The sequence below is a fragment of the Theileria equi genome (genome assembly GCF_000342415.1).
Source record: "Theileria equi strain WA chromosome 2 map unlocalized gcontig_1105316255037, whole genome shotgun sequence".
NCBI lineage: Eukaryota > Apicomplexa > Aconoidasida > Piroplasmida > Theileriidae > Theileria > Theileria equi.
In genome coordinates, this window is record NW_004668230.1 from 315,858 (window position 1) to 329,989 (window position 14,132).

Below are 14,132 nucleotides of genomic sequence, written 5' to 3' on the forward strand. Positions count from 1 at the left end.
AACTGCTGGATCACTATAGTATAGAGCTTCTACTATATAATTTCAAGCGGAACATCTTGCTCAGAAATAAGCTTGATCATTCCCAATATATTATCGCTCAATGGGAATGATCAATTTAACTTGTCTATATATTGGTGTACGCTCTACTTTACGGATCTTCCAGTTTTATAGATGCTCTAAATGTGCAATGTAAGCCTTATACTCAGCATGTGGACTGTATATACTACCACGTCTGTGTTGTGGTACCTCACCTCCAAGAATAGTAGTCATATCTACCATAGAATAAAGTCTATTGATGGGTGTCGAATCTGGAATAGTATCCACTAGATCGTCTATATGGCAGTAGTGAGCGTTAGTACCTCGTTTACAGCATTGAACCTTTACATCTAGAAATGATAAAAACTCTAGTGTCTATAAACAAGGCTTTAATGGGCCCTGTATTCCTCCAAGTTTGAGAATCAAGAGTCTTGACTGGTCTCCTTGCACTGTCTTTTCAAGGCTGATCTCGGCTCTGCCACAGGACCGTCTGGTAGATGTAGTGTCCCATTATTTTTGCATCAATTCTACCAATTCACATGTTCTTTGGTATCGTATGTTTAGAGCTCTTGCTTCTTCCTGATCATCTCTTCCTTCTTCACCACATGCATTCTCATTCATTCTTCCTGGTTAGTAACACCGCAAAATGTGGATCCTCACCATCCTCTATACCCTGTTGATACTGAAACAATGCATTTTTAATCCCACATAGGAGCAAAATGATGGAGGAGCTCAAGTCTCTATTGGTGGAATAGAAACCGTTGTAGAGTTTTGGATTCCTGAGGAGGTAGTTCAGGAACAACCAGAGCCCGAACCAGCTACAGAAGAGGAAGAAGATGAAGAGTCTACTGAACCTTCGCTAGGAGGCACTGAGGAGAATGAACAGGATGAGGATAATGATTCAGACGAGGAAGATGAGGACCAAGAGGAAGATGAAGAACCAGAGACTACTGAAGAGAATGAGGTAAAGGATAATGAACCAGAAGAACCTAATGAGGAAGCTCCTACAGAATCTCCAGAGGATGATGACTGGGATGGACCTGTATCTCAAGAGCAGGACGATGATCCAGACTTAGAACCAGAACCAGAGAGACGTCCTCGAAAAAGCAGAAACTCGACACGAAGGGAATCTAACGCATACAAATCCCGAGATTCCAATGAGAAATTACCAGAGGATGAAGACCCAGAATTTCATGATGGTTTCTGGGATACTCCTGACGACTACTCTGAAAGGCAAGATGATACCCAAGACGAACCAGATGGACTTGTAATTGATGATGAGGATCCATCTGAAGACCATGAAGATGAAGCGGAGGAAGCTTATGAGGATGATAGTCTTAAAAGTGCTCCTGAGACTTCTACTAAATCACGAACACGTTCTGAAGAAGGTACTATTGGAGGACTAGAACAAGGACATCCTAAAGAATCTGAAGACAACGATCTAGGGGAGGAAGATGAAGATGAAGCGGAGGAATCAGAAAACTCTTCTAGTAGTCCAGTTAGCATGGATATTGCCGACTTAGACTCTCAAAACTACAAGCATGTTGACTATATCTACGACGATAACCACATTAGACTGTTCCTACCAAATGAGGGTATGATTTTTGCCAAACTAATCGATGGAGAGAATTCTATATGGGAGGCAAAATCCGATGAAAAGTTTGAGTTTGCCAAGGTATACCTAAATAAGGACGGTAAAGCAGAAGTCATGCTCGTTACAAAGAATACTCCATCTGGTGTGGAGCGTAAATATTACACAAAAACTTGGACTGGATGGAGGGAATCTAAAGACATTGGTGACAGGGTACCCAAGTTGAAAGTATTTGCACAACAGAAATCTGACTATACCATTGATCTCTCTGCTACTAAGGGTACTAAAGAATGTACCATTTTTGAAGCAGAATTGCTGGGTATTACTACAAAACATTTCTTTCCAAAACCTGGGTACCTTGCCAAAGGAGTAAAGGATGGGACTAGGTCCATATGGGAACCCATAAAACATTGTGGCAGACATAAATCAGAAGAAGACTTTGATGGCTACGATTACTGCTTTTCATGTATTATTCATAATAAAGGCGATAAGGAGCTACTTGAGATGATTGTAGTGGAAAATGACTCAGTAGGAAAGAAGTACTTTGAGAAAGCTGATGGCAAGTGGGTTGAGATAAAGAAGGAGGACTTTAATAATAAGCTGAAGCATATGAAGAGTGAATCTGAGGAAGCTTCTTCACATCCTTCTACTACTATTCCATCTTAATAGTGACTAATGGATACCATCCCTATGGATATAATGCAGTATTATTCTTCAATGCTTAGTTCCCCATTCCAATGAGAGTGTGCATGCTCAATTAATGTTAGTCTTTCTTACATACATAGGTATAACGATGAGTGTTACATGTCCATATTCCTTCTTCTAAGGACATTATTCATCTGTGATCAGATGATAGGCTTAGAAGAGTTCCAAGAAGAAGACCTTAATGTGTCACTTGGAATACTAGGAGGCCTAAAGACCCCCAAATCCCAGAGAATCCGATGCTACTTCAGGAATGACAGGGGCAACTGAAGGATATGAACTGGAAACCACTTTTTCGAACGAGGAGGATTCATTGACTATTCTGGGCAAAGATGTTGTAATTTCTCACGCAGAAGGTAATAATAACAGGATAAATCTTGGTAATCTAGAAGGAAAACTTACTGAGCATTCACCTCTTCATGCTGAAGAAGAAGAAGAAGAAGAATAAGGATGGAAACCATTGCACTCATGTAACAGTTTTAACGCGTGAGACTACTCATGCCAACATTTACTTAAAGAATGAAGAAGGTGTAAGGAGCTGCTTCTACCTCGAGAAGAGTGGTGGAGAATGGAAACAGACTACCGGGAAGGAGTTCTATGACCGACTCCACTCCGTGGTCAAGAGGAATGAAGACTTTGATCATGTGACTTTGAACATTAGTAAAACTCATGATCCGAGAGTCTTCTACGTAAACAAGACGCCAGAGTTCCCCTTTGCAGTCTACGCTGCCAATAGTAAATGCAGGATCAAAAAGATAAAGAATGGATGGACTACCACAATTTGGAAGGACAGGGCCAAGAATAAGGGCTGCATGTATGTCTCATTCTATCCTAGAGAAAGTCCAAAGTGGACTTACCTACTCTTTCTAAATTCGGATGGTTTCAGGGAGGAGTTTCTGGGTAAAACAGGCATCCTTGGAAGATGGAATATTAAGACAAGAGAGGAATACCTGGAGGGAATAAGGAAAGCCGGATTTAATGAGTCCACCTTTAACAATCACATTACGATGGACCTCTCAAAACCGAGTGATTCATTCCACACACACTCTTACATTGCCGGCAGCTGTTCAGAACGATTATTTACTCCACTTCCAGGTTTTCTTCTCACCAGTGTTATAGATGGCAGGAATGCAGTATGGACGGCAAAGGACGGAGAGTATTGCACCTATGCCGATGTGTTTTATTATAATGACAAAGTCATGACCATGTATCTTCTCACAAAAGGTCCAAAGGATGACCGTAGAATTTTGTATTTTGCCAAGGTCGGTAAGGAATGGGTTAGCGTAGACAAAGAAGACTACCTTTCCGTAACTTCCGGTAATGACCCTCTGGCTCCACCCAAAGAGGTTGTCCATGAATTGACCATGAGTAGTTTTAGGAATAGGCAAGGCCTTAGACTCACAAGTTACGCCTCCAGAGTAGAAAACGCCAAAGCGGACATCATTTTATCTCATGGAATCCGCTCGCATTTCAAATCGGAATTTTGTAGATTTAACCAAACTTGGATCTTTGAGCATTTCGACTTTCCCACCTGCCCATCGGCAAGTCCTCTGGGCGGTTACAGGGCTCCTATGCCTAGTGATGTGGAAAGATACAGACACACATTTGAGAACCCAGATGTGGAGGGAGAAGACGTTGTTAATACTTCCCCAAGATACGGATATGAAGGCAGCCTGGTGGAATGCCTAAATAGGCTCGGCTACAATGTCTATGGATTTGACTTGCAGTCTCAGGGTCTCTCTGAAGCCATCAGTGACTTTAAGTGTTGTGCCGATGATTTCAAGGATTATGCCTATGATGTGCTTCAGTTTATTAGTATTGTCAAAAGAGGCAAGTTTAGTGACTCCTCTGAAGAGTGGAATGATAAGGCAGTCTTCAATAGTCACGATACGGAGAGAAAGGTGCTGTTATTTGGTCATTCCATGAGTGGTAACGTTGTCATTCAGGCAGTTCAAGAGTTTTACAGGAATGCAAAAGGAGGAGCGAGACTTGTAGATGGTCTCATTATCACTTCTCCAATGCTAAACGTCGACTGCATCTTTAGCGGATCAATTAAAAGGTTCTTCTCCCTTTTATTCCTCGGCTTTATTGCGTGGTATAAGCCGAATGACAGGAATGCGTATGAAGATGTTCTGAGACTTGGGGAGTCGTTTAGCAACTTTTCGAGGTACTATGACCCCTTCTTTTTTCAGAAAGGAACCTATACAAGGTGACAAACTTCCTCTTTACCGCATGCACTAATGCCAACAAGGATGAGAATATGGTCCACTTTCCCAAAAATCTTCCAACGCTCATTATTCACTCCAAGGGAGATCAGATGTGTGACATCAAGGGGCCAAGAAGAATGGTTGACAAGTACTTTAAGAACAACAAGAACGTAACATTTGTAGAACTAGAGGGATCATGTCATTATCTGACCTCCCCTCAATCCCTTCTTGCCAGCGTTCCACAGATCCACAAGTGGCTGGATGGTCGTTTTTAGTTTTAACATGCTCCTAATTCAATTTTAAAGGACGCAAACGTAGTCGTTCCCACGAGGGACTAATGCAGTAAATGGACAATTTCCAGAATACACTATTTTAAACGAATTTGTATAGTTTGTAAATGTGATAGTCTATAGTACGTCGTATACCCTGTAGAATTCTTTAGGTTCATGGTAGTTATGGGATCCGGAATGGGTAACAGTTCTCAAGTTGGAGGTGTTCAGCCTGGATTTACCATCACCAAGAACATCCTTGATATTTCCAGAGCCTAATTGACAGTATTCCTATTAAGAGCATTTAGCAGATCCTTAAGCTCCATAGGAGACGTGTGCCTTTCTCACTAAGCTTAGCACATGTCATATCTTGTCCAGAGCCTACTCAATTCCTGGGATAATAGTAATAAGTAGACTCACCCTCCATTAGAAGCTTAACTATGAACAACTTACAACTACTGATAAACTTCTGCATGATTACAAAATTCATGCTCTGGAAAAGAGACTTTTTCTACCCTCTTACCTCCACATTGTATCTCTTTAACAATGAACTTTTTTCCTTTAAAATCCCCGGAGGTATCCGGTATATGACTGTATTTAGTGTATCCCTGAGGAAGACCCGTACCAGCCCTCTCATCTACCTTTTTTGTTGCCAAGACACCAAAATCCTCATACTTTGTAATCTCTATTTTTACCTCTATAACATCCCGCATTTACTCGGTACCAGAATCCTTGGCATGCGTACAAACATCTACGATAACATATCTACAAACTTTAGAATATAGACAATCATTTACGCATAAAATTCTTGGGGTCTGGAACGTTCCCATTTAGTTCAGCTCCGCTAAAGTCAAAGTGTGGATAGTCCTTTTGGAACCGCTCGAGGAGAAGCTTCTTCTTTTCGTCCTGTTCCGAAACTACCGACAACTCTCCATCTCCCTCAAAGATGCATTTCCAGACGATGCCAGGGTTGCTCTTTGAGAGGTAAATGTTGATGCTGTCGTCCTCCATTGTCCAAAAGGATGAACCAGAGTCCACGGTACCAGATAACTGCCCCTCCATATCGTACAGGGAGTCCACAAGGACCTTGAGAGATGTCGGTTTTATGGTTACCTCGATGGAGTCCTTTGTCACACTCGATGGGATTGGCAAGTAGAGAGTTACGTCATCGTAACCCTGCTCCCACTTGTATGTTGTAGTACCTAAATGAATGTGTATTATGCGAACGTAGTAATGGTGAATTCACCATAAGGTGTATGAGCATAATGTGAACTATGGAGTAGCGAACATTGAATTAATGGAGCATGAGCTATCCGACTACCAAAGGCTTTAGCCGAAGGGAGCTTGAGTAGCACAACCATAGGCTTTAGTCAGAAGGTAAATAAGTCAAGAGTAGATTTGTTCACGAGAAGGGTTTGTAGAAGGGGCATACTGAAGGGTTATAGAGGGGAGTGTCTCGTAATGCAGTTGTTGGTACTGAAACTTTACCATATCCTTTCCATAGAAGAACACCAATTGCAACCATGCCTAATACAGCTCCAAGAGATGTCAAAACGACGGTAGTAGTATCAGCTCCTCCTGAAGAGGGAACAGGATCTGTGCCTGAGCCTTTGTTATAACCAGAAACTTCGGTGTGTTTTCAGGAGCTTCAGAAACATCTCCACTACTAGGTAGATTAGGAATTGGAACAGTAGGTTTATCAGGAGATTGCTCTTTCTCAGCCTCAAGTTCCTCCTTTGTTCAGTAAGCTTTTGATAAACTCAGTATCATCTAGTTTACCGGTTTGATCATGAAGAGGAGTCCAATTAGATCCTCCGTCCTTCCTACCGTAATATACATAGTTATTCTGATCAGTACCTCTTTTCTCAAATCCAACTAGGAGAAGATTTTTAAGCGTAAATTTAGGTCCATCAGAGTAATATGCTGTTACACTTGTAAGAATGAAAGTTAGTGGTATGCCAGGGAGAGTGGAAGTGTTATACTGCACATCCTTAACCACAAAATATGTTTTATCTTGAACGGAGTGAGTAAAACCAACGTATTTAGGCCCTTCTCCATGTGCCTCTATATTCTTTCTTTTAACATTTATCCGTTGCTTTCCTTCTTCACCTCCTTCAGAATTATCCTCATAACTAGTGCTACTTTCACTTGTCTCAAGACCAGTTTTATATCCAACATTTACGGTAACGGTTGGCAATATATCTTTTAGAAGTTGAATAATCTCAGAACTATTAGTAGGACCACCTGGTTTAGTTCCTTCGACTTCATTCCATTCAACCGAGTCAATAGAGGTTCTCTGGTACCATTTATCTGATAATTCTAGGAGATAAATCAAGAGTGGAATTCTATTGTACCCACTTGGATAGTAATATACATACACTCGAGTGGTACTCTGTAGAAAGTTAATTCCAGCCTGCTCCGTTACTCCATCCTTAAATCTAAAGAAACTACCAACAAGATGAGAGTATGAATACTCACTAGTGGCACAGTTATCAGCCACAGTGATGTTATTACCACAACCACCAGGACATTGGTAACTACCCTTCTCTGAAACGTCTATGATATGAGCTCCATCGTGTCTACAGTTTTCACTACCTGTCTCTCCATTAGTATCACATGCATCAGTACCATCAGACTTTGTTACCATCCTTTATTTCCAGATTTTAAAGGTCTCTTGCTGTCTAGTAGACCTAAATTTCTGGAATTGCTAGAGATGAGTGACCAGCCATGGGGTCTTTTACATGCACGCTATTTCTATTTACCCTTTCAGTCTCCTAACTAGCGTGTCTTTTGTACTCTGTAATGGCCCATACTCTTGTTGTAGTATGAGTGGAGGATCTTGTGGAGCAAAAGCTCCATCCACTCTCACTCTTTATATAATCATGTTGGTCTTTACTCTCTCATGTAATGGGTCCCCTGAGGCCTTACCTTTGCAATGGTGTACACCTACATGGGTAGGAGTGTTAAATGTTTCTCCATTCACTACCATTCTCTCTAACTCCATATTATCCTCCAATCATCCTTCCATGGTAGTACTCCATTAGACTAACTACTCAGTACATACTCCCTAGTCTCCATACTGGAGTACTATCTAGAATCCATCCATAGAGTCTCATATTTGTCTAACCCAAGGGTCTCCTTTATAGCGATTATAAAGTTTCCATCCAGCAAAACAAGCCAAGGCAGAAGTGCCAAGGACAGAAGAGACTATTCCAGTGATTACTTCCCAATCAGAAGAGGTTTTAGGAGGGGTTTTTTGAGCAGCAGACTTGGGAGGTTCAGGGGCACCAAGTTCACCTTTTTCACCCTTTTGGGCAGTAGTTACTCCAGCAGCTCCAGGTAGACCAAAAAAATCAGTAGTACTCCTATAGCCGCCTATATAACTAGCAGTTCGTTGAGGTCCAGGAAGAACAGGTGGAGGCGGTGGTGAAGGGGCAGGAGCACTGGTTAAGCTATAAACGGTAACAAGAGATTGTTCACCTTCTACAGGTGAAAGTTGAGTAGCATTACCACTAGGACTAACAGATCCTTTACCACCTGGAAAGGGTGGAACTACAGCAGGAGGTTGAGCAGGTATAGCACCATCTTCAGATTCTTTTTCTACAGTTTCTTTAGAACGTAGTACTCCTTGTGGTTTAGTGACATTGGGGTTTTCTTCTGAACAGATAAGTTTTAGCTCCTCCTTAATCTCATTCAGAGTAGTTAAGAGATTGCCACTTGTCTGTGGATCCTTAGTTCCGAGCTTCTCTGTCCATTTACCATCACCCTCATTCTTGTACCACTTATTGGTTTTCTCATCATTACTGCTAACATGGACCAAAAGAGGAGTGTTTTTCTTACCACAAGTGGAAAAATAAACGATTACCCTTTCTACATCCAATATTGGAAAGGTTACTTGACTATTACCTTTTGAATTAGTACTTTTAAAACCTGTGATTATAAAGTTACCCCCTCCGCAGGTATGCCCAAAGGCAGTATAGTTTTCCGAGCTGAGCTCCTCATTGTAATCTTTAACTTGCACTTTATCATGAGATACCTTCTTCTTACATCCTTTCTTTATACAGTACTGATTCTCATACTCTCCAGTTTTAGGAAATGAGACATCTATGATTGCCGGCCTAAAGAATCTACAGGTGAGCTCTTGAAGTTTTTCCTTAAGTGCACGAGCTTGTTTCTTAGGATCCCAATGATCAAACCGAGGATCTTTTATTTTCATCCATGTCTTGTTATCCCCAGTATTTTCATAGTAAATAACCTTGCCAAGGTTTTTGTGTTCTTTAAGTTTGAGTATAAGAGGCTTCTTTATATACTCACCACCATCATAGTTGACATTATAGCAAACAGAGATCTCCTCTATCTCAGGGTGTTCAGTGGTAAGTTTAGTAGATCCACCATCTGCAATAGTAAGTTCTTCGCTACCATATGTTAGGTGACGGAGATTTCTTATATTAATCGTATGGCATTCTTTGTAGTGTATGCTCCCAGGGGGAGTGCGTACATTTAATAGGGGATCTTCAGAAGCACTAGAAGAGTTATGGCTTCCTCGTACACCTTTACCCTTCCTTTTACTCTTCTCTGTGCATTTGATCCTTATATCTATATCTTTCGGAGACATTCATTCTCAACTATATTTAAGATCCTTTAAAACTCTGAGATTAATGAGAGTCTCCTATCTACTCTTCATCTATGCATTCATCCTCCCTCACAAGCAGCTCACCGTTAGAAAGAGTATCCACAGATCAAGATGAACAACTATCAATACAGTCGTCAGTAGTACAGTATGGAGATCCTCAGAATGGAGTAGATATCCTCCGGTGCTATTCACCATTTCAAGATGATCCAAAGTCTATAATAGACATGTAAACACCGAGTGTATCATAATGGTAATAGTCATCCTTGCATGTTTTGGAGATACAGAGGCTCCCATCCTGCTATTGTTGCATTATACAAGTCGATGTTGAGAATCTCATAATGGTAACTCATTCATCTAAGGATGAATTCGCATCACTATTCCACTCGTTACACTCATTCCATAGTGATCTACTGCCTAGTCTTTGACGTCGGTAGGTCATCTGTTTCAGTACTCCTTACAGTCGCACATTCGCTACGCTCATAGTCATTCATGCTCACCACTCCGTAGTTCGCATTCATTCCGCTACGCTCCCTTCACATTAACTTACCATGCTGCGATGTGTTTAAACCCTCGATCATTCTTCACATTTGAGCTTAAAATAATGCATTATCGATCGATTCCCTCTGAGTTTGGCATATACCGAGTACACACGACGTGGGCGTCTTGTCGACCAAATTTCAGCCGTACATTCACTAGAGACGCCAATTTCCTCCTTTATTCCACCTCCTTTGTCTATAAATCGGCCGAGACGTGGCAAAAGTCTTGTGTGTCGACAAAAATCTGGAATTTGCGGAATTTCTCAAGATTGGCCTCGCCGAGTGCCTTAATCTCCACAATTCAGGCGTCTTTTGTATAAATTACAATTTCAATGTACCCACTAGGGTGAATTAGTGGTGATAATTATCCCGACTTGCGATGTCGTTCTACACAGACTGCAAACAACGGAACCAGCGTTCCATACACATTTACTGGAGACATAAATCTATTCTCTACTATACCAAATCAGCTGTGGTTGGTGTATGGATGCCATGCGAGCTATGGAAGGGCAACTGTGTGGACAAGCCAATGGTCATTCCGGACAAATTCTACAATTGATATGTATTACCCCTTTGCAGTGGCAGGCGGAGTTGGAGAGAATCTAGTGGTGACAGAGGGTGGATGAGGATGTAGTATAGTCCGTAGAACATCCCTGGAGTGCTCTACTGCCTCCATGGATGGATACTGAGGGAGGTGGCAAGTAGACTCTCATCAAGAGGATGAGTATGTAATGGTCCACTCCAATTATTCATGCCAGCTACATCTATTACGCCCATAAGTCTTTGTCCACAACTCCTCAATCTCCCCTCGTTCCTCGGGGCATCTTCACCCATTCCTCCATAGTGATCATTACGGCAATCCCACTCACAATTACTTGAGAGGACATCAGCATCGCTCTTCCTGTACAAATCTGGAGCCCATGGCGTCTGTGGATCTGCCAAAGATGCCTCTGGACTCTAGAGAATGGATAACCGAAGGGAGTCTATATAATGCTCATCTGGAGAATTGGTGAGTTTACACAGTTGTCATCACCTTGTATAGCTCATGGACAGAATGGATGGTCCCAGTGAGATCGGCTAGACTCTTCCTGATCCAAAAAAATGTCTGCGAGTGACCCGTACCTCTTTACCTTACCGTCATGCAGTTCCAACATTACGGTTACCCATTCGGCAATACTAGTAATGAGGATGCTAGTCTGCCATGCCCAAGTGCAAGAGAGACTACTACCAACTAAGTAATCTGCCCTGGATGTATGTCATTCTACACTACCCTTGTAGACCCTACAGTTTCTTCATGAGTTCGGAACGTGTCTCTATCTCATTCTCTCATAACTACAAGGTCTATTCCTGCATCCTTCTAGACATACCATGAGTTACAAAATCTAAAGTGAGCAGTCTCGTCTGCATGTAGGCTCGTATCCTCTTCGGGCCTCCTAGTCTACTTTACATGATATCTTGTAACTAATCCGTCCCACGAATAGACCACTGGAACAGTGCATGCTGGAGTTTTGTGTTAATGAGGATTATGAGGTGCTATTCATTCCCGGAGGAAGAGGAATGCACGGAGAGTAACCCTATAAGTGTGTGCAAAAAGCCTCGCCAATATTCACCAAATTTGTTACACATTTTGTAGAAATGGTGATAAGTCGCCATATCTTGTTTTTATCTCTTGTGTTGCCCGGTATTTGGGCTACTAGTGTTAAACACCCTGTGATAAGTCTAGACATTGGAAGACAGACGAATTACCGTAGCACTGGCCAGGAGATTGATGTAAAGAGTCATAAAGATGGTGAAGAAACATTCTACACTCACACCCTTAGCAAGCCGGCGCACCTCTCAGATATCATGGTAGATTGACACTACATTCATGCTGACCTATTCCCCTTTAAGGACGAAATTATTCTCTCTTCCTTGGTCTACTGGAGGTACGACAAGTCAGACATGCTAACTCTAAACCTGCAAAACTCCCAGGTGTTTCTGTGGAACAACGGGAATGGACGATTGGTTCCAAAGTCATCCACTCTTGACAGCTGCCCAAACGTTTTGGACCGTCAGGTGACCATAGACATTGGCAAAAATTCAGACGGCTGGTATGGACCGTCTACCATCACATCGAAAATTGACATATTCACCACCATGTTGACAAATCCAGAACTTCCTGGCTACCAGATTTGCCATAATACTGGTCCTCCTTTCATGGTCAAGAGTGTCGTTGATGGGACTACTCCAACGAACATTAAGGTGGCTCAGGAGGTCCATAATGTCTATGTCTACAGGTGGAATAATGTCCCCCTCTTGGTAGACTTTGAGCTCCTTAATAAGGAATTTCTCAGCTTTGCCAATCTCGACAACAAGTGGGAGGGAATAAAGACTCCCAAGAGTGACTACAGGAGAATGCACTACCTCAGGGAACTTTTAGGTTACATTAATTGCAGAATGGGCAACAGGGTCGTTATAGACATTTGGGTGAAAAAGAAGTACAGTAAATACCATATTGGTGCATGCAAGTTCCCAGGGATGGAAGAGAAAAAGGGAGCCGCTGTTATAGTAGAGAATGTCCCGCACAAATATGGAGATCTCAACGGTTACCAAGAGTTCAGGCGCAAGCTCTCAAACAACAAGCAATTCGACATTGGGCACATTATGAATTCCACACGTCGTGTCATTATAGATCTTCCAAATAGACCTGTAAAGACTGTCTCACTCTTCACTAGACCGTACGGATATACGAACAACCCACTAGATATTGTCGAAGTTGTAACGGACGTCTACGAGTACTATTATAAGCATAACAGAGATAAAGAGTTTGTAAAATACGCTGTGTCTAATGAGCCACTTAGGAAGACTAATGACCTTTTGCACTATGAAACAGGTAAGGTCATTCTTTGGAAGAGCAAAGTAATTGAGAAAAGATACGACTTGTAATTTCTAAATTCATAATGCAAATGTATCTAGTGCATGCAAAGCATGGAGTAATGGCGACAAATGGGAGTCCATAACGATCATTCAGGAGCACTAGTCACAACCTCTGAGCGATTCTAGTGTTTTAAGGCGATTGTACTGATTATGGGTTTATGGATGTGCATAGATCATTGTGTTAATGCGACTGAAGGAAGATGGAAGAGACTGTGTCGCTAATCCTGGTGGCACCTGTCCATCCTACTACTCCTAGAGGAGTCGAAATCTTTTGGTGAAAAATATCGATTGTTAGATATTTCTTATTTTAGAGATATATTCTCTAAAATACACCATCTTAGGCTCTTTAACTACGATGAATAGGCATTGGAGGTCCATTCCGATAGAGATAAAGGCAATGGCCATTTTCACGGTTATTCCAAAAAGTTAAACGGCACAGGCATCGATAAATGGTTAATTCCAAAAGGAACATTGTATTCTGACTCCAAAGAAGGACTCAGGACACGTAAACGACCAGAGGGTCGAGAAGTAACCATTAAAATCCAAAATTCGGCAACGTAAACAATGATTTCCGAGGAAAGGTCTTCTGTAGGCTCGTTGTTAAGCCGAGGGAACCTCCAGAGGAAGTCATCACACCTGAATAAAACAATAGGGGACGACAACGTCGGAATGCAAACTGCAGCGAGTGAAATCTCAACTTCACGAGCTGAAACGATAAAAGGTGTCACAAATCCAACATTAATATCAACAAGTGATGTAGCTGACAACAGGTCTACGTTATCCCTCGTTGAAGGGCAATGCCTACCTGAATCTAATCAAAAAATTTTTTCTAAATGGGTACGAGCTTGCGATCATACAGAGAGTAAACAGGGAGACATATTGCCTCTTAAAAAGCAACAAAAACATGATGATAATGGAAGAATAGGACCCAAACTAATCGTTAAACAAACTGGTACAACCTACCGTGCATCATTCCAAACTGACGACAAAGAGTTCAACAATGACATACTTGGCACTAGAAGACTTTATTATAATCTAGCTGACGTAAGGTTAGCGTTAACCCTGGACGAATTGCAATGTGGACCTGAATTTAATCAAAAAAACTTCTTATATAAACAGGTGGCGACTTGTAAAACTACCCAGTGTAGACGGGGGATAAACATAACTTTTAAAAAGCAAGGCGGTAATAAAACTATGGCGCTTATAGTAATCGTTGAAGAACCAGTAAGTCTCTCTAGGAGA

The 14,132-nt window shown here is 41.7% G+C and overlaps 8 protein-coding genes across 8 annotated transcripts, besides 1 other annotated feature; 5 read left to right on the forward strand and 3 right to left on the reverse strand.

Moving 5' to 3' along the window:
• Positions 1–575: 575 nt before the first annotated feature.
• BEWA_036270 (hypothetical protein) lies at positions 576–2,293 on the forward strand (the record flags this gene model as incomplete). Its single annotated transcript, XM_004832986.1, has 2 exons — positions 576–590; positions 749–2,293. The coding sequence occupies 2 exons, from the start codon at positions 576–578 to the stop codon at positions 2,291–2,293; spliced, it is 1,560 nt and encodes a 519-aa protein (XP_004833043.1).
• A 455-nt stretch (positions 2,294–2,748) lies between these two features.
• BEWA_036280 (conserved hypothetical protein) lies at positions 2,749–4,542 on the forward strand (the record flags this gene model as incomplete). The annotated part of the gene is made up of 1 exon (XM_004832987.1): positions 2,749–4,542. One exon carries the CDS (start codon positions 2,749–2,751, stop codon positions 4,540–4,542), a length of 1,794 nt encoding a protein of 597 aa, XP_004833044.1.
• Positions 2,754–2,778: a microsatellite.
• A 47-nt stretch (positions 4,543–4,589) lies between the features above and the next one.
• Positions 4,590–4,882, forward strand: BEWA_036290 (conserved hypothetical protein; the record flags this gene model as incomplete). The annotated part of the gene is made up of 2 exons (XM_004832988.1): positions 4,590–4,803; positions 4,842–4,882. The coding sequence occupies 2 exons, from the start codon at positions 4,590–4,592 to the stop codon at positions 4,880–4,882; spliced, it is 255 nt and encodes an 84-aa protein (XP_004833045.1).
• A 712-nt stretch (positions 4,883–5,594) lies between these two features.
• On the reverse strand, positions 5,595–6,166 carry BEWA_036300 (conserved hypothetical protein; the record flags this gene model as incomplete). Its single annotated transcript, XM_004832989.1, has 2 exons — positions 5,595–6,007; positions 6,094–6,166. The coding sequence occupies 2 exons, from the start codon at positions 6,164–6,166 to the stop codon at positions 5,595–5,597; spliced, it is 486 nt and encodes a 161-aa protein (XP_004833046.1).
• Positions 6,167–6,528: 362 nt separating this feature from the next.
• On the reverse strand, positions 6,529–7,452 carry BEWA_036310 (hypothetical protein; the record flags this gene model as incomplete). Its single annotated transcript, XM_004832990.1, has 1 exon — positions 6,529–7,452. One exon carries the CDS (start codon positions 7,450–7,452, stop codon positions 6,529–6,531), a length of 924 nt encoding a protein of 307 aa, XP_004833047.1.
• Positions 7,453–7,917: 465 nt separating this feature from the next.
• BEWA_036320 (hypothetical protein) lies at positions 7,918–9,420 on the reverse strand (the record flags this gene model as incomplete). The annotated part of the gene is made up of 1 exon (XM_004832991.1): positions 7,918–9,420. One exon carries the CDS (start codon positions 9,418–9,420, stop codon positions 7,918–7,920), a length of 1,503 nt encoding a protein of 500 aa, XP_004833048.1.
• A 2,495-nt stretch (positions 9,421–11,915) lies between these two features.
• Positions 11,916–12,899, forward strand: BEWA_036330 (hypothetical protein; the record flags this gene model as incomplete). Its single annotated transcript, XM_004832992.1, has 1 exon — positions 11,916–12,899. The coding sequence occupies one exon, from the start codon at positions 11,916–11,918 to the stop codon at positions 12,897–12,899; it is 984 nt and encodes a 327-aa protein (XP_004833049.1).
• Positions 12,900–13,454: 555 nt separating this feature from the next.
• BEWA_036340 (hypothetical protein) lies at positions 13,455–14,049 on the forward strand (the record flags this gene model as incomplete). Its single annotated transcript, XM_004832993.1, has 2 exons — positions 13,455–13,939; positions 14,010–14,049. The coding sequence occupies 2 exons, from the start codon at positions 13,455–13,457 to the stop codon at positions 14,047–14,049; spliced, it is 525 nt and encodes a 174-aa protein (XP_004833050.1).
• Between the last annotated feature and the right edge of the window lie 83 nt (positions 14,050–14,132).